The sequence below is a fragment of the Lipotes vexillifer genome, unplaced genomic scaffold, assembly GCF_000442215.2.
Source record: "Lipotes vexillifer unplaced genomic scaffold, Lipotes_vexillifer_v1.1 scaffold1079, whole genome shotgun sequence".
NCBI classification, from domain to species: domain Eukaryota; kingdom Metazoa; phylum Chordata; class Mammalia; order Artiodactyla; family Lipotidae; genus Lipotes; species Lipotes vexillifer.
In genome coordinates this window covers 342,471-366,607 of record NW_006772344.1, presented here as the reverse complement: position 1 = coordinate 366,607, position 24,137 = coordinate 342,471, and the positions used below count along the sequence as shown (strand labels likewise).

Sequence of the window (24,137 nt, the reverse complement as noted above, 5' to 3'; positions counted from 1 at the left end):
GTACTTTATTACTACTAATATTAGAACTCTACTCTCGATAATCTTGAATATCTTTAAAAATTTTAATAATAAAAAGATTGGAAAAAAATTGTAGCAGTATAATTTTTAAAATCATCCTACATTTGTTTAACACTTTTATTTCTGTACTGTCCACATAAAGAATTATATAAGGATGTTTATAGCCTTTATTCATTTTAGCCAAAAACTGGAAACCACCCAAATATCCATCAAAAAGCTAATCTACTTAAAATTTATTTTATATCTAAAACCTCTACACAGAGGACTACTAATGCACTTTGAAAATACCTTTAACATGGTAGTAGTCAACACAACATTTGTTTTTCATATTAAGCATTAACATGTATGTCTACCTTGTGCTTTAGAATTTAAATCTGCAAGCAAGAGTTTCCATGTAGAATGGAAAAGGGTTAATGAATCAACTTAATTCAAGAGAGACTGGGGGTGGGGGGGGAGATTGTTCATTTCCCATGACAATGTGTTTTGTAAGTGAATTTTTTTAAATGTTGGAACCCTTTATATCACAGTGTCATCTGAATAAAGTAGTTTTATGGTAATCATTTTCCTTCTCAGTTGAGTAAAATATTTAATAGCTTAGTTATTCCACTCTTAAGAAGGGGACCATGATTAAACATATATAGAGATCAAAAATGGCTGTCAAATCCTATCAAGACTACCATATTTAACCATCTTCTTGTCAAAGGCAGTTCTGACCACAGACATTCCCATAACACTTTTCCAGCCTTGGCATTCGGCCACCATGAAACAAAATATTTTTTTCAAACAACACCAAGAAACTTCAAATATTCTTTTTAACCTTTCCCCCTCTTAACCAGAGTAGGCAAGGAGGCATTTAACCACTAAATTTCTATAGCGTATGTATAGAGGGAATCAGAATTCACCTTTCAGGAAAAGTAACAACTTTAAATGATCGTGTAAAAAATGAATTTGCAGAATACAGGGAACTCTCTTTATAACATTCCCGCAGGAACTAAAGGTTTTATAAAACATAATATACAGGAAGACGCTATTTGAAAGTAACATTGTTTTATGGGTCTTGGACCAGAGATTTTATAAATGAATACCATAGATATGAGAAAAACCAGCACAGGATGAGAATCAATACTATCATCCTCCTGATCTTCTGACTTTTCACTGTGGATCCATAAAGGATCTTAAAAACAAATGAGGGAAGTTCTCCAATATTATAAAACACCTATACTTTAATGCTTAAGCAAGGAATGGGAGCAAGCACAGCATAGGGATTCTTCCACAACATTATTTTCCAACATTTCAACCATATCTATTAGAAAATAGAGGCCGTATGGTTCACTAGTGAGACAAGGGTTATCCAAACATTATTTTTTGATTCCCTATAAGGAAAATAGCATTAATCTTTTATTAGCACTAACATCCCTACACAGAAAAGCAAGGCTGTGTTCTGGCTGTTCATTCACCCCACTTGAGCATATCAGCTCACTCTCTGGATGGCAATCAAAGAATCCAGACGGCTTTGAGAAGTATAGCCTCTCAGCAACCACATGTGGCCACTAATACATTTCCTTGGCAGACAAGAAAAAGGCTCCAGTTCAGACAATTAGAAGTTATTTGAAGGCTGAGGATCTGATTATCTAGGGTTGCCTCAAGATGAGGCAAAGGTGACTTACTTATTCCTCAATTCACTATTTTCTTTGGCTGGCTTTTTATTCCCAAGAATTCATGAATTTTTATTTATGTGACAATATAATCCCATACAAGCTTATAGAAGTCATTTTATGATTTAAAAAATATTCCACCATGCTCATATATATTATTGGTAAAATCTGTTCACCTCCTTTACTGACAATTATATTCCCAAACATACTGAACCTTTTATATGTAGTATTTTCTTTCCACCTCAGTCATAAACGTGGGACTACTGTGCTGTCAGACCTTTATAATCTATACCATGCCCATATTATGTCTACACTCTAACATTAACCTTTCCTTGATAAAAATTCTATTTTTTTGAAGTTCCATTTGACTGAAAAAATCAAAGTAAAATAAAAGAACTGAAAGAATTAAAGGAAAATGAGCTTTCACAAGGCACAAAAATAAGAGAGATAAGAAGGTTAAAGAGAAGAAATGTCTTTTATACTAAATATTAAAGAATTTAAATAATTTTTGAAAAATAAAAACTTTTTGATTTGTGAACATTATCACACTCAAATAATTTTGAATATCACATTTTATGCTGAAAAACATATTAATAACAAAAGGATCAATAATGTATAGAAACACAACCCCAAGTAGATGAAAAAACTGATTATTTCTATCGGTAAGCTTATCTTGTATAAGTGCTGCCTCACTGGCATATTGAGAACTAATTTGAGCAAAGGTGAATCCAGGAAGCCCAAGTAATCACTTTCACTTTTACCACTATGGTGGTTAACAGTAACTACAATGACCCATGCACTGTAGTAGGTGTTCAACACGTGCTTGTTAAAGAAGAAAACAAAACTCAGAAGTTGGTTAGAATGAGGGCACCGGGCTAACATATTTTTCTGAAAAATAACCTTGAAACCCTGATGTGTATGACGTCGGGCCTGCTCAGTTACATGGGTATTTTGGTTCACTCACTCAACAAATACTTATTTAGCCCACTAAGTGCCGAGGACTGTGCAAGACATTATAGACGCACGATGGTGAACAAAAAATATGGTCTCTGCCCTCATTAAGGTTACAGAAAAGCCTCCTTCTCCTGCCTCTCTCACGGTTCACATAAATCCTTTCTCTAACTAGGAAGGCAATTAAATAAGAGGTAATGTATTAGAAATAACATAGGCTTTAGAAGCTGAGAAATGGAAGAGTTCCTGCCATATCAGTAAACAAAGGATGTCACAGTCATCAGCAATTGCAGCCCTCCAACGTGAGCCAGTGAGCCCTGAGGAAACTCAGGAAGGAAAGAATACCTGCCATCTAGCAGCCATCAGACTGCAGCCACTCCCTACGGTGAGCCCTGAGGAAACTCAGGATGTAAAAATACAGGATACTGGCCCCAGACAGCTGAGGTGCATATCAAAGGAATGATTTCAGTGAGTCCAGACTCTTGCATCTTCCCATACACAGAAAAGCATTAAATTCCTTAACTTGGGATATCTGGTTTTCTTTAATTAACAATGATCTTTTGATGTTCCCAACTACTTGCCCTTTGTTTCAAAATGTCCTTATAACCTGGCTCCCCCCATTGCCTCCTCGGAGCGGGTTTTCTCAGGGTTACTTGAGATGTTGTCTGTCGGGCATGAAGTCCTTAAAACTCTCACCAAATAAAACATAACTCTCAACTGTTAGATTGTGAATAATTTTTTAAGTCCATAAATCAGATAGCTCTGGATTCAAGGCCTCCCTCTGTCCAGGTATGATTTGCAGCAAGACACTTATGGTCTGTGAGCTTCTGTTTCCCAATCTGGGAAATGGTAATTAAGTCACCTATCTTACAGGGTTAAATGCAATAGCACAACATAGAGAAGATAATAAATATTAGCTCTCTCCATATAGTCTTCTCTATAAATAAATATAAAAATGCCTGTTGGAAAATCAAACTACAGAAGACAGAAACATCAAAACTCTGCAAAGGAGAGATCTTTCTAAGCTTAGAACAAATAGAATAAATTAAACAGGAAAGGAACGATTTGACCACATTAAAACACACACACACAATTTAAAAGCCAAGAACCCACAGTTTAAAAGCCAAGAACAATCTGGCAAAAAGACGTTCACACCAAGTACAAAGAAATTAATCTGTACTAAATAAATAGCTCAAATAATAGAAATAAAATAAAAGATCATCTATCCAGGAGTCTACCAGAATCATCCAAACAACTGAACTGTTGAATCCAGAAGAATTTTTATAATAAACATCCGTTCATCAAATCTGGCAGTCCAGGGACTACTTTCAAAAAACCCTTTCAAAAGTGTAACATTGTGGACTAAACAAACAAATAAATAATTAAATGATAAAAAGAATAGTAAACATACACCAGCAGCAGTGGAACAAAAGAAGGAACACAACTTCATGCCACAACCTTTGAAAAATGGTGACCATCAAGAAACGTAGATGTTTCCAAGAATCTTCAGGACTAGACTTAGTGCATTTTTTGAAGGTGCTAAATCCAAACTCCACATAAGGAGGAGGGGTGGTGAGGACAAACAAAAACAAAATTCTGAAACCTTACTAAAACTCCCAAATTGGGAAAGACAGATCCAGAAGGGATACAGACAGCCTGAAGAAATGGAAATGCCCAGAATAACAAAACCTCTACCTTTACCACATTCCCTTTCTATCAGATAAGAAAAACAAATTTTACCACGTTGGTGTTTTTCTGCCAAAAGAAAAACAGTAAAGGCCACAGCCACACTAAATATCTCCAACAATGATGATGAGGATGGGGAGGGCAAGATGGGCTAGAGAAGCCTCACACATACCCGCAAGGGGCCAGAAGGAAAGGACGGGGGTGGGAGGAAGAGGGGGTGTGGGGGAGGAAGTCAGCACAGAGAAAATCCAAAGCTCGAGAATACCCTCCCACCTTCCAAGATAACAAGTTAGAGACCATCCAGGTGGAGTAAACAGTGATCCAAGACGCACAAAACCACAACAGACAGGGCTGAGGCCGGATGGTCCAGTATGGCTGCCACAGCCACAGATACTCCCTGAGCAACATCTAGCCCTCAAAACAGAGTGTCAGAAAGGAAAACAGGGCTTCCCTGGTGGCGCAGTGGTTGAGAGTCCGCCTGCCGATGCAGGGGACACAGGTTCGTGCCCCAGTCCGGGAGGATCCCATGTGCCGCGGAGCGGCTGGGCCCGTGAGCCATGGCCGCTAAGCCTGCGCGTCCGGAGCCTGTGCTCCGCAACGGGAGAGGCCACAACAGTGAGAGGCCCACGTACCGCAAAAAAAAAAGAAAGAAAGGAAAACAAACTCATCTCTGGTTGGGTAGGAGTAAAGGCAAGGAAAATTCACCAGCACCGTTAAAAAGGAAACTGACCCAGACAGAGTTGACCTGGCTACACTTCAGCAAGATAGAGAGATTGCCCTGGCAATTCCACAAACGCACTACAAAAAAAGGCAGAGAGAGAAAGGGGAAGATAACATATGAAAGACAGATGCGGAAAAAACAGAACCGAGAATCAGCAGAGGGCATCGATGACTGTCAGAAGTGCTGTCACACATGCTCCCCATCAGTCCCAGAGTACTGATACAGGATACTCCCCATCCACCAGCAGACAATGTTACCAAAGATCCTGAGGTGTGATTGGACACACCCTATGTGCACCTCAAGATGGCTTTCCCAGAATATAAAATGTGCATAGGTTTAAAATCAATGTGTGAAACTTTTTGCCATTTTAAAGGAAAGGCACGTTACCCTACATTGTTTACTTCCTCACAGCAGGCTGACAGTGAACTCAAAACCCACAGATAGATACCAAACTCAAATGTTCACTCCTCCAACTGCTTTAAATATAGCCCAAATTAGCATATCTTTACCCATTCAGAGTGTACGTTCTTTGCATACCCTGAGAAACTGCACCTAACACCTGCTAGCCACATATAAGACAAGTCCTGGGGCTATAAAAGGCTCCAAGTCATGGCTGCCCTTCACAGCTCCCTGACAGAGACTCACAATCCTGCATCTGAGCAACTTCACCTAGACACAAAAGCCCCACTCGAACTTCCGCCTCTCCCTGGGAGTTTCCTTGCCCTCTTCCCCTTCTGGGTGGTGGTCCTGTGTCACTGTCTCTGGAAGATCTCCTGCTGCAAGGGACTTCCCCTCATAAGAAATCCTGTCAACTCACCACCCAAAACTGCTCATTGTGTGCTACTGCCATCTCATAGTCTTTCCTTGACCAGCTCTGAAATCCTCAAACTCACCACAGTTAATTATTCACTGATATTCCCCCGAAGGTCCACCCCTCCCCACTCTCAGTCTTATTTATAAAAGGAGAATTCACTATACCTTCAGCAAAAGTAACTCTAGCCCAAGTGTAATCACACTACTTTGGTGAGATTAACAGTTCAGAGATGCCCAACCAGAGCCACTGACTTGGAAAGAGAGCTTTGCTGAGCCTTCTGGGAGGAAAGCAGGCACTTTTTCACATGGACTAGAATCTGAGAAGTAAAATTTAGAGCTGCTATAGCCATCTTGTAACCAGGGGGAAATAGCCTGTCCAAGGAAATGGAAGCAAGAGATGAAAAGAGAGAAACCAGATCTGATCACGTTGAAGGCCCAGATGATGAGAGCCAGTAAATTTCATACTCTTGCTTAAGCCAACTGTCAACTGCAATCAAAAGAATTCTCAGTTGTACCAAAGGCAAGATTCGAAAGAGAAAAGAATCACATCCAGTGGAAAAGCACAATTGTGACCTATACAGAAATTGGGAAGTTTTGGGTTTTGATGGCACCATTTTTTTAAGTCTTGAGTTGTCTATTACCAGGTAAGCTCAAAATATACTCTCATGAAAAACAAAAATTTATGATCAAGAAAATTAATTTTAAAAATTAGAGCAGATTATATATAACAATACTGTGTTATATGATTTTAAATCTGTTAAGAGATACAAATATCAGATCATTCTATTGTACAGGTGAAGCTAATATACTGTATGTCAATTATACCTCAATTTTTAAAAATCTATTTAAAAAGTAGATTTCATGTTAATTTTTCTTATCACAGTAAAATTATAGATAGATAGAATGAATAAATAAATGGAAGATAAATATTAAAAATAAGAGCAAAGAAGCAAAATGTTGGAGAAGGTTAAAAATTGAATAAAGAACCAGATGGTGGTGATAATCACTATTGAAGTATTATAGAGCCTTTTTTTAATAAACCACAATTCATTATGAAGAGATGGCAATAATTCAGCATGGACTAAAAAGCACAAATTATGTAATGGGAAAAAGTTTTAAGGAACAAAATTGGCCCATCATAATCCAGTGTAATTTTTCAAATAAAAATGTATTCAAGTTAAATTTTTCAACAAAATATCATGGAAGGCATTTTGTTCATCAGATCAAGATTTCAGCTTGTGTCCTCGAAGACTCCTCAAAGACTTTATAATCTTTCTACTCTGAGAAACTAGTACAGTGCCTGGGCATTCAGAAGACTCTCAGTAAATGGGCATTGGATGGATGGATGGAGGGAGGGAGGGATGAATGGATGGATGAATGAATGGATGGACAGACAAACAGACATACAGAGAGAGATTATGCAATTACCACACTTGCTCTAGTCCCTGAAAGTTCCCATATATCTCCAATAAATCAACTATTTCTTCCCACTGTCATTGTCACACATTTGAAAGACTCCTATACATTATAAGGTTCATCAACCTGTCTCAGCCCTACAGGATAAATTTTGGGTAACTGAGGATGCAACTAACTATAGGGTCTATAAGTCACATTATGAGTAAAGGAAATTCTAGCTCAAATTTATCTTGATAGTAGCAAGATACATTACATAGACTACATAAAGTATCATATTTTACCAAACTAGGTATACACAGTTGTTGACCTTAAAACAATAATATTCCTTCTTCATTCCACCACTGGGTTTTTATCAGTAAACATTAATGATGTCCTTTTCCAAATACTATTCTGAAATGGCAAGCTTATCTTAAGTAGGTAAAGTATCATGTCAAAAACCATTGGAAGTTGTAGTGACACAATGAAACAAAAGCAGAGGAAAATCTGGCAGACATATCACTTGTTCCTTTTTTCAAAAACAAGTAGAATTCAAATTACCAAACAAAATAAATAACACCAATTTTAGTAACATATTTTTAAATCAATTCAAATCCACCTTTTCAAAATTGATTTCATATATTTCCAAACTATAATTTGATTGTCCATACTTATGTCACTCACTAAATTTTGCAAGCATTAATTTGTCAATAGTATAAAAAGCATAGATAAACTACCATATTTACAAAAACCCAGTCACATGTTCCTTCAAAAAAGCAGCTTAGAATAAAATCAAAGAAACTATAAACATTTTAAATTTCAAACACATCTTCCACACCCCTCTGTAAAAAAAAAGCCCAATATAGCCACTAATATCGCACATTTCAATCATTTCCCTCAAAAAAGTATAATATGGAAAGAATTTTTACTTAAATTCTGGAATGGCAGGTAGTAGTTTGAATAATGGAAGCTACTAGGCAAATATTCTTCAAGTAGTTCATAAAACTAGATTTCCTATTTCTTTAGCACTTCTTTCTCATTAATAGACATTGCAACATAGCTTGAGGTAAAACCAAAACTTACGGCATCAAATGAATGCACCTTTGAGTTTTTGCAAATGTATAAAGGGTATTTTTGAAAGGTTTTCTTAACAAGCAGGCAAACAAAAAAAGGTTAGAAAAAAACAGTAATTACTCTTTTGCTAATTTCAAATAATATATTACCTCCACACACATATAAACTCTCTGATTATTTTAGGGGGTACTTTTCTTATAAACCAAAGTACCAACCAAAGAAATGAAATTGAGAAAGCAAATATCTGACCCAGAAATTACCCAACATGTTTTCCATAATCTGTGCAGAACCAAAGTTATGCACCATCTTTAGCCAAACCAAGTACACATCTTTCTGATTGGAAAGTTTTTTTCCTGAATCAGGGAGAAAGCAAATTTACTCATAGCCTAGATAGCCCAGTATAGTACGGTTAACGCCATAAGATTCTAGAAGCAGAGAGCCTGGGTTGGAATCCCTCCTCTACCATTTACTAAGTATATCTTAAGTTACTCAACCTATAAAAGCCCTTAGGACAGTGCCTGGTACAGAATAAGCACTCAGTAGATGCAGGGTGGCAGCAAAGCTCTAGATCTCTGCAACTTGGCATCGGTTGGGAGACTCTCAGAAATTCAAACTCTCAGGTCCAATTCCAGACTTACAGAGCCAGAACCTACAATTTTATCATGATCCCTTTATGATTTGGATGCAAATTAAAATTTGAAAAGAACAGCTAGAAAGCATTTTTACATTATGTTCTGAGATATTACCTATAGTAATTAATTTTTTTAAGAACCACTCCATTGCTCTTCTGAAGTTACATTTATTTTTAGTGAAAGGCAAAGTATTATTTGGGATAAAAATTCCTCCATTAGTGATTTTTTACCATACCTCTATTCAAAGGGAGACCCAACTAAAGCCCAAGGTTGTAGAGGACTGCCATCTAGTGGTAGTTCATTCTGATACACATACCAAATAAACTCCCTCTGCCTATCAGTACTTTAAACACATTTGTTTAAAATGCTGCTAGGTTTTCTTTTTGCTTAATTCCTTTCTTGAGGACTACTGACACAATTACCCAACTTAATAATTCCACAAGAAGACATCTTAAATACAGAGGAAGGTAGAAGACAAAAATTTTTCAATTTCCTTTTTTAAACTCAGATTTAAAAAAAAAAAAAACTCAGATCAAGTGATCAAGGCTAGGGAAGTTTTCAGATTAAAAGATTGACCCGCTCTCTCTCCTGTAAAGGTGCACATCAGACACACAGCAGCAGCATCAGGCTTAGAAAATAGGTTTTCTTTTGAAATGTGCATTTCTTGGGGTGACTTCTACTTTCTTCTTCCTAAGTTCTGTACTTTTTACAATATATTTATATAGTTTGCAGGGGTGCTTTTTTGAGAAAAAAGTATTTAGTAACCTTCTGACTCAATAACTCCACTTCTACATTCTATCCTAGGAAAATACAAGAAACATGGGCAAAGATTTATATTCAAAGACGTTCATTTCAGCAAACTAAACAATCTCAACAGCTTCATAATAACCCACTGAATCTATGCATCAAAACTTACTTAATCATTCTCCTCTGTTACTCATTTAGATCACTTCTAATTTTTCTATATTACAAATAAATATATGTATATACAAAAGGAAGGAAGGGAGGACAAAGAGGAAGGAAATAATTAAATATATGGCAATTTGATATGACTTTTTCACATTTTGGATCACTTCCTAATATACATTCCCATAAACCACATATCAGCATTCAAGAACATTTTCACAGTTCTTAACAGTCAACCTGCTTTATAAGAGTACTGTAAAATTTTACATGGCCACAAGCCATGTAGGATGTACAGACTGCAGTATCACCTCTCTAGCAGCAAGTTTTATCCCATGGATAATTTTTTAACAGTTTTACAATTAAGATATAATTTACTCACCACCCCTTAAAAGTATACAACTCAGTAGTTTTCAGTGTATTTATAGAGCTGTGCAACCATCACCATAATCTAATTTGAGTTCATTTTCATCATCCCAAAAAGAAACCTTGTAACCATTAGCAGTAACTCCCCATTCCCCGTGCCAATCCCCCCAAAAGGCTAATTTTTACTACCTTACCACCCCATTACTTTTTCATGTTTCCTTTTAGATACCTCAGTGATATTATACAAGTGTTTCAAACCCATGAAACAGAATAATTGCTTCTGCTACTCATATATCTCTCTGTTTCAAATTGGGAAATATCCTGATTAACCATAGGAAAGTAAGATACATTATAATCGCCTCTTGTTTTTTCAAAAGGTACTTTTTAAATGTAAGGCATAATTTAAGAACTAAGAGAAGATATATAAGTACAAAGTTACCTATTCTTCTCAAAACTAGTAGCAACTCTAATTACTTTGAAAGTCCATTACTGAATATAGCAAAAATGTAACACAAAAGCAAGGAATTTCTTTTTTATTTAATTTATTTAAAACTTTATTTTAATTGAGTTAACTTGATCTAGTAATAAAACTAAAAGTACAGTGCAATCAGTGTAAGATAACACTTGACATGTGATCTAACGAATTGTCTTGTTAAAAATAGGGCTTCCCTGGTGGCACAGTGGTTGGGAATCTGCCTGCTAACGCAGGGGACAGAGGTTCGAGCCCTGGTCCAGGAAGATCCCACATGCCTCAGAGCAACTAAGCTCGTGCGCCACAGCTACTTGAGCCTGCGAGCCACAACTGCTGAAGCCCGCATGCCTAGAGCCCGTTGAAAAGCCTGCGTACCGCAGCAGAGTGGCCCCCGCTCGCTGCAACAAGAGAAAGCCTGCGCACAGCAACAAAGACCCAACACAGCCAAAAATAAATTAAATAAAAAATAAATTTAAAAATAAATAAATGTCTTGATGGTACCAAAAAATAAAAACTTACTTTCATTTAGCCAAAGCACTTTTTCCTCATATAATAACTTTTTTTACTCCAGATGTATAGAATTTAGCCATTTTTCTTTTGGGGATTTAGTAGGGGAAAGAACATTGAAAATAGTTAATTAAACAGGGGAGACCTAGGTCCCCCGATCATATCAGACATTTTTTTAAAGAACAGTAGAAATCAGTTCTAACAGCTGAAGTTGGGAGGGGACATCTCACAGAAGTTAGCCTCTCATCAAATTTTAGCTTTTTCTCTCCTCTCTTCATCTAACTCTAGACATCTCCCATATTCTTCAAATAATCCAAACATTCCTGTTACTCAAGGTAAGCAATACTGCAATCCAGCCAAGTGTTTTGTCTCATATCACTTTAATTACACAAAACTTTTATTTGTACATTACCACCCAAAATATTCTTGCCTTTACCTCTATATACAAGAGTGAGTTCACATGAATGAAGGATGCTTCCAAAATAAAGACATTTTTTGTGTCACTAAAGCAAAATCTAACATAGGTAGCCTACTTTTTATTAACACAACAGTTAAACAATAAACTCGTAAAAACTTGAGCCCAAAGAGAGCTATATTATAAAATCCCTAGTTACATGTTCAAGTGCCACACACACACACACACACACACACACACACACAACCACACAGGTGTCGACACCTGGCTTCCTATCATTTCAACACCAGCAGCTCCTCTATTGTCCTGTCACAGTGAAGTGAGAGGATTTGGATTGTAAATTATTCTCTCACACCACAAGCAACAGTAAACACAAGCAAGCCTGAGTTACCAAGCCCTGGTTAACTCAGAAGCTCTGGAACTAGGGTGGTAGACCTTGTGCTAATTAGGAAGAGATACCACCAGGGTGGGAGAAACCCAGCCTCACTGGGCCAGTACTTCGTAAAGGTAATGCCTTTGTGAAATTTAGGAAAGGCACCCTTCCTCTGGGGATGTTTATTCCAGGCCAGAGCACATGGCTTGATGAGCAGGATCAGGTCTGCACTTCAATCTCCACATGCCCCTGGTCCAGGCGCCCTGGTTTAGAAACAATCCACACAACCCTGTACAGTGGCCCTGGAGGTGGATTAGGTGGAGACAGGGGTCTACAGCTTCACCCTGCCTAAGTAGAGCCCGGACCCCCATCAATGAAGAGATCAACCCCTTCTTCCACTGAGAGAGGCAGGCACACAGTTCCACCACAGAAAAGCTCAATTTCAGTCAGCTCATGTATAAAAGACAAAATGTAAAGAAAAGACAGTTTTAGAAATGTCTCTGTAGACCACATAAAAGTGCTGGTTATATGAAAATCAAACTCATTCAATGTTTAAAGTTTTCTTTTTTTATTACTTTGCCCAAGTATTTGAATATAAAGGTTTCAATAAAATATGTTTAACTCTCTCTAAGATTCATACCACATAATTCTCCATTTTTATATGGCCAAATATTCTGGTCCTTATAATACACACTCATGATTAAATGCAAATTACCTTTTACACCACCAAATGATCCATAAGTCATATTGCAGGCTGTTCTCTGAAGATTATGTTCATACATCAATTTGATCTGATATTGGGTCCCATGTTCCACATTACCCAAGCTTCCTAAAAAGAAAAAAATAAAAAGACTGCTTTGTATTTGTTTACATTAAAAAAATATTAATATCTTCTCATCCTCTTACCAATTCCAAGTAATTCAATTTCAGTGAAATTTAAAATGGCAAAGCACTAAAACATATGTATTATGAACAATTAGCATACTGATGACACAGAATGCCAGCACAGTTAAAACAATTTAAGTCTCAGCTAGATTATACCAATAGATGAAATACTACCCTGGGTGACATTGTTATCTATGTCCATTATGTCTGAGTAAAGTGTAATTATTTAAATAACAACAAAATCCTCCAACTTCAGTTCTGAAATAAATGAGGTTAAGTTCCCTGCATTTATAACAATGATAGACCAAAGACATGAATCAAAGTGTCTAAGAAAAAAATTCCCCACACTTTCAAGCAATTCAATTTTCTGTCCCAACTCTCAAAATATTCAAGCCCCTAATACATTATGTTCTAATTTAATAGAGAGATCTAAAGCTTCTCTCAGCAAGTAAATAGGACAATATGTTTTCTTTGAAGTCTGCCAAGAAGAATCTCCTTCAAAACAAAGAAAAATACTTTCCCTGCATTTAATAGATCATATGTGCTACAATCACTTTGTAGTTCATTCCAAATGAGAAAAGATTCTTTATCCGCATTTTACTCTCTAGTTGTTAGGCTTTCTGGAGTATATACAGTTAGAGCTATATCCTAGTGATCAGGCAAGAACATTATGATTAAAAGAGGTGTTAGAAAGAAAAATGATTCCAAATGTAACATTTTCCATTAAGAAGCATCTTTGTCATGCAAAAGTTAAAAGAAAAACTTAAAATATCACAAAGCAAATGAAATAGTCCCAAACTGGATAATATTAGATGATTAAAACAATCTAAATATAGGGGCTTCCCTGGTGGCACAGTGGTTAAGAATCTGCCTGCCAATGCAAGGGACACAGGTTCGAGCCCTGGCCTGGCAAGATCCCACATGCCGCGGAGCAACAAAGCCCGTGTGCCACAACTACTGAGCCTGTGCTCTAGAGCCCACAAGCCACAACTACTGAGCCCATGTGCCACAACTACTGAAGAAAGCCTGCACACAGTTACAAAGACCCAAAACAGCCAAAAATAAAATAATAATAATAATAAATAAATAAATTTATTTTTTTAAATCTAAATATATGTTTGTATGCATGTATGTATATACATATTTATACATGTGCATTTATTTGTTTGTTTTTTGTCCAGAAGGATTCACCAATGTACATGGAGGTTGTAAGAACAGAAGTATTTCTACTTCCACTTTACAACTGAGGCACCTTAAGTTTAAAACAAAATTCAATAAATTTCCCCGCAAATCACATAGCTGATAAAGGACACAGTACTCAAACTAGGTCTTCAGAGCCATCACTATATATCCTGGTACCTGGTTGTCCATCATTTACCAACTTTCAGGGAACCTAGTAAGCCAATGACAATTTCCAAAATTAAAAAAAAAAAAGCAGCATCAAAAATATGTTATTTCCTGGGGAGGGATGACATCATTTACCAACTTTCAGGGAACCTAGTAAGCCAATGACAATTTCCAAAATTAAAAAAAAAAAAGCAGCATCAAAAATATGTTATTTCCTGGGGAGGGATGAATTGGGAGTTTGGGGTTAGCAGATGCAAACTATTATATATAGAATGGATAAACAACAAGGTCCTACTGTATAGCACAGGGAACTATATTCAATATCCTGTGATAAACCATAATGGAAAAGAATATAAAAAGAATGTGTGTGTGTATATATATAAATATGGATAACTGAATCACTTTTCTGTACAGCAGAAATTAACACAACATTGTAAATAAACTATACTTCGGTAAAATATATATATGTTATTTTCACCTCCACCTTTCTCTCCCTGGCTTTCTCTTCCTCATTTGGAAGGTGGAGCGTTGAAAGAGAAAAACTAACAGGCAAGGATTTCTTGGAGGACAACCACTTCTACTCAGATCTGTGCCCCTGAAAATGCTAACAACCAAAATGCTAACATACCAATAGAGTTAAAAAACAAAGAGAAAGACTCAAATTTGCCAGCTAACCCTGATAGGAGATGAAAGCTTTCTGGAACCTAAATGGTAGTAAAATCAGTAAGGTCCAGAGAAACTGGTGGTAATCACAACCATACCAGCCACACGGGCAAAAGCAAAAAACAAAAACTCTAAAAACATAACTCACAGCATTGACCTAAGGACAGTTCTAGCCTCTAAGAAACCAGAAAAAAAAAAAAAAAGATCCAAGAAACTTTTGGTTTGTCCCTACTGAAATTCCAAATTTCATTCTGCACCTAAAACCAGATGGACCCCTATGAGTAAGGAATGCACTTACGCATGCCTGCTAGCCAAAAGGTCAGTGAACACAAGGGTCAGCAGTCAATATTTCAACAAACTTGCATGAAATGACATTAGGATTTATGTCTTGAAAAGGCTGCAAATGCATTGTTAAGTTTTTAAATTTCAGGTGATAGCACTTTAAAATGTAATAGTGCACCTATGGAGAACAAAAGACAATTTATCTTCCTTTAATACTAACTTGGAATAAAGGTGGTACCTGAAAATCTAAAAATTCTGATCACTTGTTTTCTAGAGAAGCATTGATGACATAAGATTAAAATTACTTACACAGGTTTTGTCCTTGAATATACAGACTGAATACAGTAAATGTATATCTATAATAATAGTCTATATATAGCTAAAGTTAATATAAAGTTTCATCAATTAGAAAGTAAATGGATATTAGAACATTTATGCTGATGGTCTTATTTAAACAAGATCTAATTTAAACAAAATAATTCTCTGGACAATCAAAGGTCACCTTGAAAACAGGTTTTGGTGTAATTTTACATAACTGCTGAGAAATCTAATGATGTTAAATGAAATAAAAGCCATTACAGAGTAAGTTAAAAGGTTCATTGTATTAAATAACCAAATTAGATTATATAACCCTGTCAAAAGTAAAGAGACATCTTTTTGCCCTCTCACAGCAAATATTAAAATTCTATAAATATGTCAAATGCTTAATAAGTACAAAATTTTTGGAAAAGAATATTTAAAAGAACATAATCAGTATGGCTTAAGCTCACACATCTGTAACCATTTACTCAGAAACTGAGGCCCATCAGGAAGGAATCTGAGATGCCATGTGATGCTTTTCCTTTACCAGAGTATGATAAGATGGGCTAAGTTCAGGTCAGCAAGACCCTGCTGTTTCTCTATATTAAGCCTGCATTTAATGACATATCACCACCACCCCCCAAAAAAAGTCAGCACACTAGCCTCTGATTATTAAGAGTTGTTTGCTATATCCAGGAGGTCTCCTCTAATTTGCCTCAAATATTTTTTAGGAGCACATTAGCGCATAAAAGAAAACAAAAAACATTTGGGGAGGGGGCAGTCAGGGTTAAGGATGTCAAGTTCAGCTAACACTTTTCATCTGCTGACACCAGTGGTTTCACTTAAACTAGAAAGTGTTTATGCTTCCCCTGTTATAGTAAAAGCTAGGTAAAATTCAGTCTGGTACCTCAAGAAACATATTCAAGAGAACAAAACATTAACTTCTCTGCTTCTCAATTTAAGCCAAGCCAGGAAAAATATACAAATTGTCAGGCTACGAATATCATAGGAAGCTGAAGAAATGAGAGAGAGAGAAGGAAAATGAGGTGGAGTGTAAGGGAATGTAGTTTGGACAACTCCTCATCCCCAGAGAACACAAAGCTTGTAAATGAATAGAAAGAATAAAAGAGCAATAAAATTGCCATTCCCGTGACAAATAACTTTCATTTTCAACACTAAGTTGAAGGACGATACCAATGTCCCATAAACAAGTTGTGACCAAACATGCCAGTTTCTTTCACTAGCCTTTTTTGATAAACACACATTTCATCCCTAGCCTATGCCCTACACCCCAGTGGAACTCTAGAGACTTCTGGCTTTCTGAGCCATCATTCAAATGGGACCAGGGAAGGCCAAGAGTCTAACCTAATTCCTAGATTTTAGGATGTGTCCCTCTCCTGCCCTCTTAGAGCCCCCATGGAGCCTCTAGAAGGGACCAGTACCCCAAGCAGTATTCAAGAGTTACTGTGGGCAAGTTCACCTCCTCCATACCTGTTAATAAAATATCACTCCAAGTTAACAGGCTTATGATGGAAAACAGAGGAACAACTAGATGACTGCAATAAAGTAGCCTATATCATACCTTCTCCATTCACTCTGGAACACTAAATATCTGCCCTACCACTAGGAGGAACAACATCTTTTTACCATGAAACCAATAAGAGTATTTAGCAATGACAGAAAGAGGTACTTTACCAGGCCTCTGATATAAATAGAATGGAAATGGAAAAGAAAATGATAGTGGTAACAGAGAAGGAAAAGAAGAAAGAAGAAAATAACATACAAAGAGTAATAAATAGCCACTACCAATTGCCTCAGCATTACCCAGAAATAAGTTCATTCATTCATTCAACAAGTATGCCTACCACACACCATATATCAAGGCTGCCTTCAAAATCTAATAGATCTTTGCCCCAAAAAGAGATGGCCTAAGAATATCCAGCTCTGGAACTTCCCTGGTGGTGCAGTGGTTAGGAATCCGCCTGCCAATGCAGGGGACACGGGTTCGAGCCCTGGTCAGGGAGGATCCCACATGCTGAGAAGCAACTAAGCCCTTGCGCCACAACTACTGAGCCTGCGCGCTAGAGCCCGCGAGCCACAACTACTGAGCCCACGTGCACCACAACTACTGAAGCCCCTGCATAGAGCCTGTGCTCTGCAACAAGAGAAACCACCACAATGGGAATCCATGCACCGCAACAAAGAGCAGACCCCGCTCACCACAACTAGAGAAAGCCCGCACACAGCAACAAAGACCCAAAGCAGCCAAAAATAAAATAAATAAATTTATTTAAAAATATATATATCCAGCTCAGTGACAGTAAATATGAATCATGACTCAAATTGAAAGCAAAATACAAAGAAAGCCCAAATCAAGAAAATGAGTGTGAGAAATCCAAATCCTAGAAGCTAATATTTACAGCAAATTCCGAAGGAGAGTATCTTTTGTATAAGCAATAGGTCCACAGACACTCAGCTTTATTGTATCCGTTAAAAGATTCCCCCATATTGCACATCATAAAAATAACTGTCAACTTGGACTAAAATTTATCTAATAACTGAAACAAAATTTGTAAGTTACCTTTTCATATTTAATAAGGGCCAAAATGCTGAAACCAAAACGCAATTAACTTTCATACTTGTACCCACAGTACCATGTCAGGGAATGAAACCTAATTAAGTCTCAGATAAATGCCTTAAGGTCTGGTTGAGTAAAGACAGCCAAAAGCCAAGAAATTGGAACTGTAAAGAGAAATACTTGAGGTTCACCAAAGAAAATGTACTTTAAACCACCATGACTCAGCATGTAATGAATTTTGCTGTTGCTGTTGAACGTTTCTTAAGACTCAAGTGTCCTAAGTACCCAGAATTGGACTCTATTAGTCATAGGCAATCCTGCACACAATTCCTCAGAGGAAGGAGATTCCAAGGAACCCTCTACAGTGATAGAAATTTAAGTATTCATGGAAATAGCAGACCAAGAAAATTTAATAGCCTTTGTACCTGAAAGAATAAATGAACAATGGGAAAATGCTAACCAAGATAAGAAAACCTTCAACTGAGTCAATATTAACTATTCTTACATAATACTAAGAAGTCCAGATTTTAGTACAAATTCTACATTAGGAAAAAATGTTTCTTACCTGAGACAGAGTAGACACACAGTTTTCTAGAATGCAACACAGCCAAATGAAGCATTTCAGTACCTCTGAAAAACAGGGAAAGTTTTAAAAGTTTAAATACTAGTTTCAGATGTAACTAAAAAAATGACAAAATGATTTTAAAACGAGATTTTAACCATAACCTATCATGAGTGAACTAAATAATTCACTAGATAACATTCAAAGCTGAAAAATAAATTGAAAAACAAGCAACCAGTTTGGCAATATCAGAGGCCCAAGGACTCTGCCTCAAGGAGCTGTCTTCACACTGAAACCAAGGGAGTCTCCCAGCAAAAGTCACATCGGAGGCACCTTCAGGAGTGCTCTCCCACAATAAGGAGATCCACGTGGGACTTCCCTGGCAGTTCAGTGGTTAACACTTTGTGTTTCCATTGCAGTGGGTGCGGGTACGATCCCTGGTTAGGGAACTAAGATCCCACAAGCCACAGGGTGTGTGTGGAGGGGGAGACCCACACTCTGGTCCTGGCTTGAGCAAGTCACTTACACTCTCTAAGCCTATTTCCCCTTTTGGAAAATAAGAGGTTTAAATTAAATGAAATAAAAATCATGTGAAAGCACCTTGTAAAGTATAAAGCACTACAGAATGCTAATCATCATTGGCAAAAGGCATATATCACATGGAGGTCTGTAATTATACTAAAGGTATTGAAAATATTTCAGTTTGGTCTAAATCTCAAATAGAAATAAACGGCCACTGTCACCACTACACTTCCCAGCCCCTATCAAGTGGTTTCCAGAGACAAGGCACAATCTAGAAATCCCAAATTCAAAGTCTTCAAGGGTCAAGTCAGAAGATATAAGTGAATAAAGGGTGTAAATGGCTGTGATCAATTGGAGACTAGGGCCAGACTAAAGGAGGCAACGACTACTCAGCTCTGGGCTTGTGGCCAGATCTCCACATTCTTTTTCAAGAAAAGCCAGAATGCAGGGATTTTATGTGAAAATTTCTCGTTCCTAAATGTTGGCAATTCTTTCACATTTAAAACTAATCTGCAAGCAGGCCTCTGATGTTCGACCTCTGATGCAGACTCTGTTCTAAACTGAAAGAACTATAATTGAAGTCTGAAGACCTGGATTGGGGTCTTGACTCGGCACTTTGATATTTCTGTGATCATTTAATCTTGCAGAGTGTGAGTTTCTCATTTATAAAACAAGAATTATATTAGATAATACCTGCAAAACATTGTTACAGTGAATATATAAATACTCACCAACTCACTCTACTACCAGAAAATGAAAATATACACAACGATCACATAATCAAGACCGCCTTCAAAGATTTTTGTATGTACCCTGTAACACTCAAAACAATTTTTCCATCATGCACAGGAAAAGGATATGATGTCATGGAAAGACAGTAAAGAATGGAGTCAGACAGACCTGGGCCTGAATGCTGGCTGTGTAACCTAAAGCTCTGAGCTCTAGCCAGTTTCCTTATCTCTAAATGCAGATCACATCTTACAGATAAGATTAATGAGATAGTACTAGTCAATTAATACTAGTACGGTATCATTAATGTTCACCTCCTCCCTTCCAACAAGTGATCACATAGGTGAAAGCCTGTGTAGAATGACTGTGACAGCATTCCACTTTTTTAAAAAATGAAAAGGTAAAAATGCTTTTTAGAGGCAAGAATTCTTTTGCCTCCTTACTTTATAAATCCATCATGTTTAATATGTGCTAGGCACACAGTGGGCACCTAATCATCATCAGCTTTTAGATGGAGTAGATATTTACCAGCCATGTCAATCATAAAATCCTGATCCAGCCTGTCACAGGGCATAAAAGTCCCATCTCATGTCCTGGCCTATAGCATCCACGAAGCAGCTTCCCATCAGAATGAATCATGTTACCAGAAGAGGGTTAATGCTCAGGAGCAGTCTTTCAGGTTTTTCTAGTAGGAGTCAGGGCCCTGAACAAGTGGAACCTGGGGCCAATAAATCACGATGTGCAACTGGAGTGAGCCAAAATCCAGAGCTCAGGGCACTCCCAGACTTAAGACAGCAAAAGGGTGCTCGAAAAGAGAAGGTACGGGAAAACAAGGCCACCTCTGTCTACATAACACTTCACAATAGATAAATGATTAAGAAATACAGCCTTAATTTTAAGAAAATTCATGTATGAAAATAAGATAAAATCAGCAATATCATCAGTAAATAAAAAGCAGACGTATTACACAAAATGCAAAATAATAAACCGTGTTCTAAAATAAATTAGGTTTAAAAATAACGTACTTTGAACCAAAGACTTACTTTGTGGGGTGAGCTGTCTTCCTTTAAGAAACTAAGGACCTCTCTACCCCAAATAAGTAATGTGTTTCAAAGCTTCAAAGTTATGCACCAAATCACATAACTGCTATGATGTCTAATTTTTTTAAACAAACAGTTTGTTTAAAACTGGACAATTGGGGGCTTCCCTGGTGGCGCAGTGGTTGAGGGTCCGCCTGCCGACGCAGGGGACACGGGTTCGTGCCGCGGTCCGGGAAGATCCCACATGCCACGGAGCGGCTGGGCCCGTGAGCCATGGCCGCTGAGCCTGCGCGTCTGGAGCCTGTGCTCCGCAACGGGAGAGGCCACAACAGTGAGAGGCCCACATACCGCAAAAAAAAAAAAAAAAAACTGGACAATTAGTGCTTTAGGTGGTGAATACTTTCTATTTCTTTGTCTGGTTATTTTTCAAAAGCTTATCTCTTTTCCTTTAAGCTTCTAACACATCGGGCATCTTAGGTCTGTTACTATAAAAAAGTCCTAAATTATTCTATCTTAAATGTACAGGTTTCCAAATTTTAAAATGTTCAGTACATGAGGACCACCTAGGTGACAATACACAGGAAATATATTTAATTCATAGATAGCCTTTTTCTTTTTTTGAAGCATCCACAAAAGTGACATAGTAAGGGATTGACATACTCCAAGTATTAAGATAAAACACCAGAATTGGTGGGCTATACTTACGAAACAAACTTTCCTACTTCCACTTGCAGTATTGGATATCGTAGATGCACTTCTAGAAGCAAATCTTCAGCTTGAGCTCCATCTCCTGTTTTTACAGGATGAGGATTAAAGATCCTTAGGTATCCCATAAAGCTACCCACAATTACTTTATCTGTAAAGAGATTTTTTTTAAGATATAGAAAGAAACAAACATTAGCAACAAAAATTTTTTAGAAATAAAATTTCCAGTGTCTAAAAGAGAAATCTAAAAATTAAAAGAATCCAGTTTTGCTTCATATACAAAAACCAATCTGCCAATAGAATATGTAATTAAAGTGAACTTATCTTAATAACACATAGCTTTTCAAAAATAGCTTTACATCACCAATATTCAAATGTACTAACATATTACATTTTTCTTAAGCCTTGATTTGGGGTCGTAGCCATAATTTAACACAGTCAAAGCAAGCCCTTTTAACAAAGGACCAGTATCAGGTTGTAAGCTGATTTCGCCATAGAGCGTCAACTCTACACCTGGTTTTGGCTGTTGAAAACACCGTATTAACTCAGTGTAAAAACACTGAGGCTTCATTAGAGAGAGTACTCTGATTTACAATTTCTAGTCTTGGGTACAAAAGGAGGAAATGGTAGGATAGGTATTATGGGTTGAATTGTGTCCCCCAAAAAGATATATGTTGAAGTCCTAACCCCCAGTACCTGTGACTTTATTTGGAAACAGGTTCTTTGCAGATGTAATCAAGTTACGATGAGGTCACACTCAATTAGGTAAGTGATAGGACTCAATTAGTATCCTTATAAGAAGAGAAAACAGAGACAGGGGTGGGGAGAGGAGAATGCCACGTGAAGACATAGAGACAAGCAAGGAGAAGATGATCATGTGACAACGGAGGCAGAGATTGGAGTGATACATCTACAAGCCAAAGAATGCCTGGCACTATCAGAAACTGAAAGAGGCAAAAAAGGATCCTACAGGCTTCAGAGGTAGCATAGTCCTGCCAACACCTTGATTTGGACTTCTAGTCTCCAGAACTGTGACAGAATAAATTTGTTGTTTTATGCCAGCCAATTTGTGGTACTTTGTTATGGCACTCCTAGGAAACTAATACTTTGGGTTGTTTGAAATCCCTGGATTAGTAGAATACATTGACATTTTTTCTATCAGCTTAAAAGAAGGAGTTCTACACATTTATTGAGAGTTTATTAGGTGCCAGGCAATGGTCTAAGTAGCTTATATATACTAACTCATTAAATCCTCATAATAACCCTATGAGAGAGGTACTATCCTAGGAATTTCAATCCTGAATAGAGACACACATGTCATTAAGAATCTGGTGCTACTATTCAAAATAGCCAAGACATGGAAACAACCTAAATGTTCATCAATAGATGAATGGATAAAGAAGATGTGGTACATATATACAATGGACTACTACTTAGCCGTAAAAAAGAATGGATTAATGCCATCTGCAGCAACATGGATGGGCCTAGAGATTATCATACTAAGTGAAGACAAATACCATATGATATCACTGATATGTGGAATATAAAATATGACACAAATGAACTTATTTACAAAACAAACAGACTTGTGGTTGCCAAGGGGGAGGAGGAATGGGGGAGGGATGAATTGGGAGTTTAGGACTAGCAGATGCAAACTATTATATATAGAATGGATAAACAACAAGGTCCTACTCTATAGCACAGGGAACAGTATTCAATACCCTGTGATAAACCATAATAGAAAAGAATATGAAAAAGAATGTGTGTGTGTATATATATATATATATACACATACACACATATATATACACACATATATATACATATATATATAGCTGAATCACTTTGCTGTACAGCAGAAATTAACACAACATTGTAAATCAACTGTACTTCAATTAAAAAAAAGAAATGAATCTAGTGCTAGGTGATCTGATGGCAGCCTCAGAGGTCTACAAGGTCTCTGGAAACATACTGGTTCCTGTCTCTGACTAAGGCTTGGCCAAATGAACCCTTCCTGCATTCAGGAGAGCTATGTCACTCTCATTCCAATCTCTCTTTTATTTGCATTTATCATAATTGTTTCCTGTCACTTTGTGGCAAAAAAATAAAATAAGATGTTAATTGATATACAGATTAGCACCAGTGAATAAACTACAGACACCAATTCCTGCAGGGATATTTGGAAATTGGTTGTTGAGCTAAGTTGGGGCACAAAGCATTAAAACTCCTGTTCATATTCTAGGTGGGGTTAAATAGCATTGTACACAGTGACAGAACAGTTAAACAAGTTAACACCTCCAAGCATCTGGAACACTGTGCCCATTGCAGGTGACACTCTAGTAAACTGAACAGCTGCTGCCAAATGAACAGGAAGGAGGAATGCCAAACCATACATAAGATGGCTTTTTCTAAGGGCACTGGATAATTTAGAGCAAGAGAATGATAGGTTTAAATCTCAAAATTCTCATCTCAGGGTAAAGAATAAAACTCAGGGTCTTTGGGAGTCTGCAGAACTTCTTACCTCTTTTAGCAGGGCGCTTAACCCC

General features: G+C 37.2%; 1 protein-coding gene across 1 annotated transcript in view; it reads right to left on the bottom strand.

The window, feature by feature from the left end:
- The window catches only part of LOC103090871 (protein PTHB1), a 222,599-nt gene that overhangs the window by 188,395 nt on the left and 10,067 nt on the right, over window positions 1–24,137 (bottom strand). The window contains exons 3-5 of the mRNA XM_007447404.1: window positions 21,592–21,742; window positions 18,599–18,663; window positions 12,694–12,807 (exon numbers count right to left, since the gene is read on the bottom strand). Coding sequence (XP_007447466.1) covers window positions 12,694–12,807; window positions 18,599–18,663; window positions 21,592–21,742 — 330 coding nt within the window. The remainder of the gene's footprint in view (window positions 1–12,693; window positions 12,808–18,598; window positions 18,664–21,591; window positions 21,743–24,137) is intronic.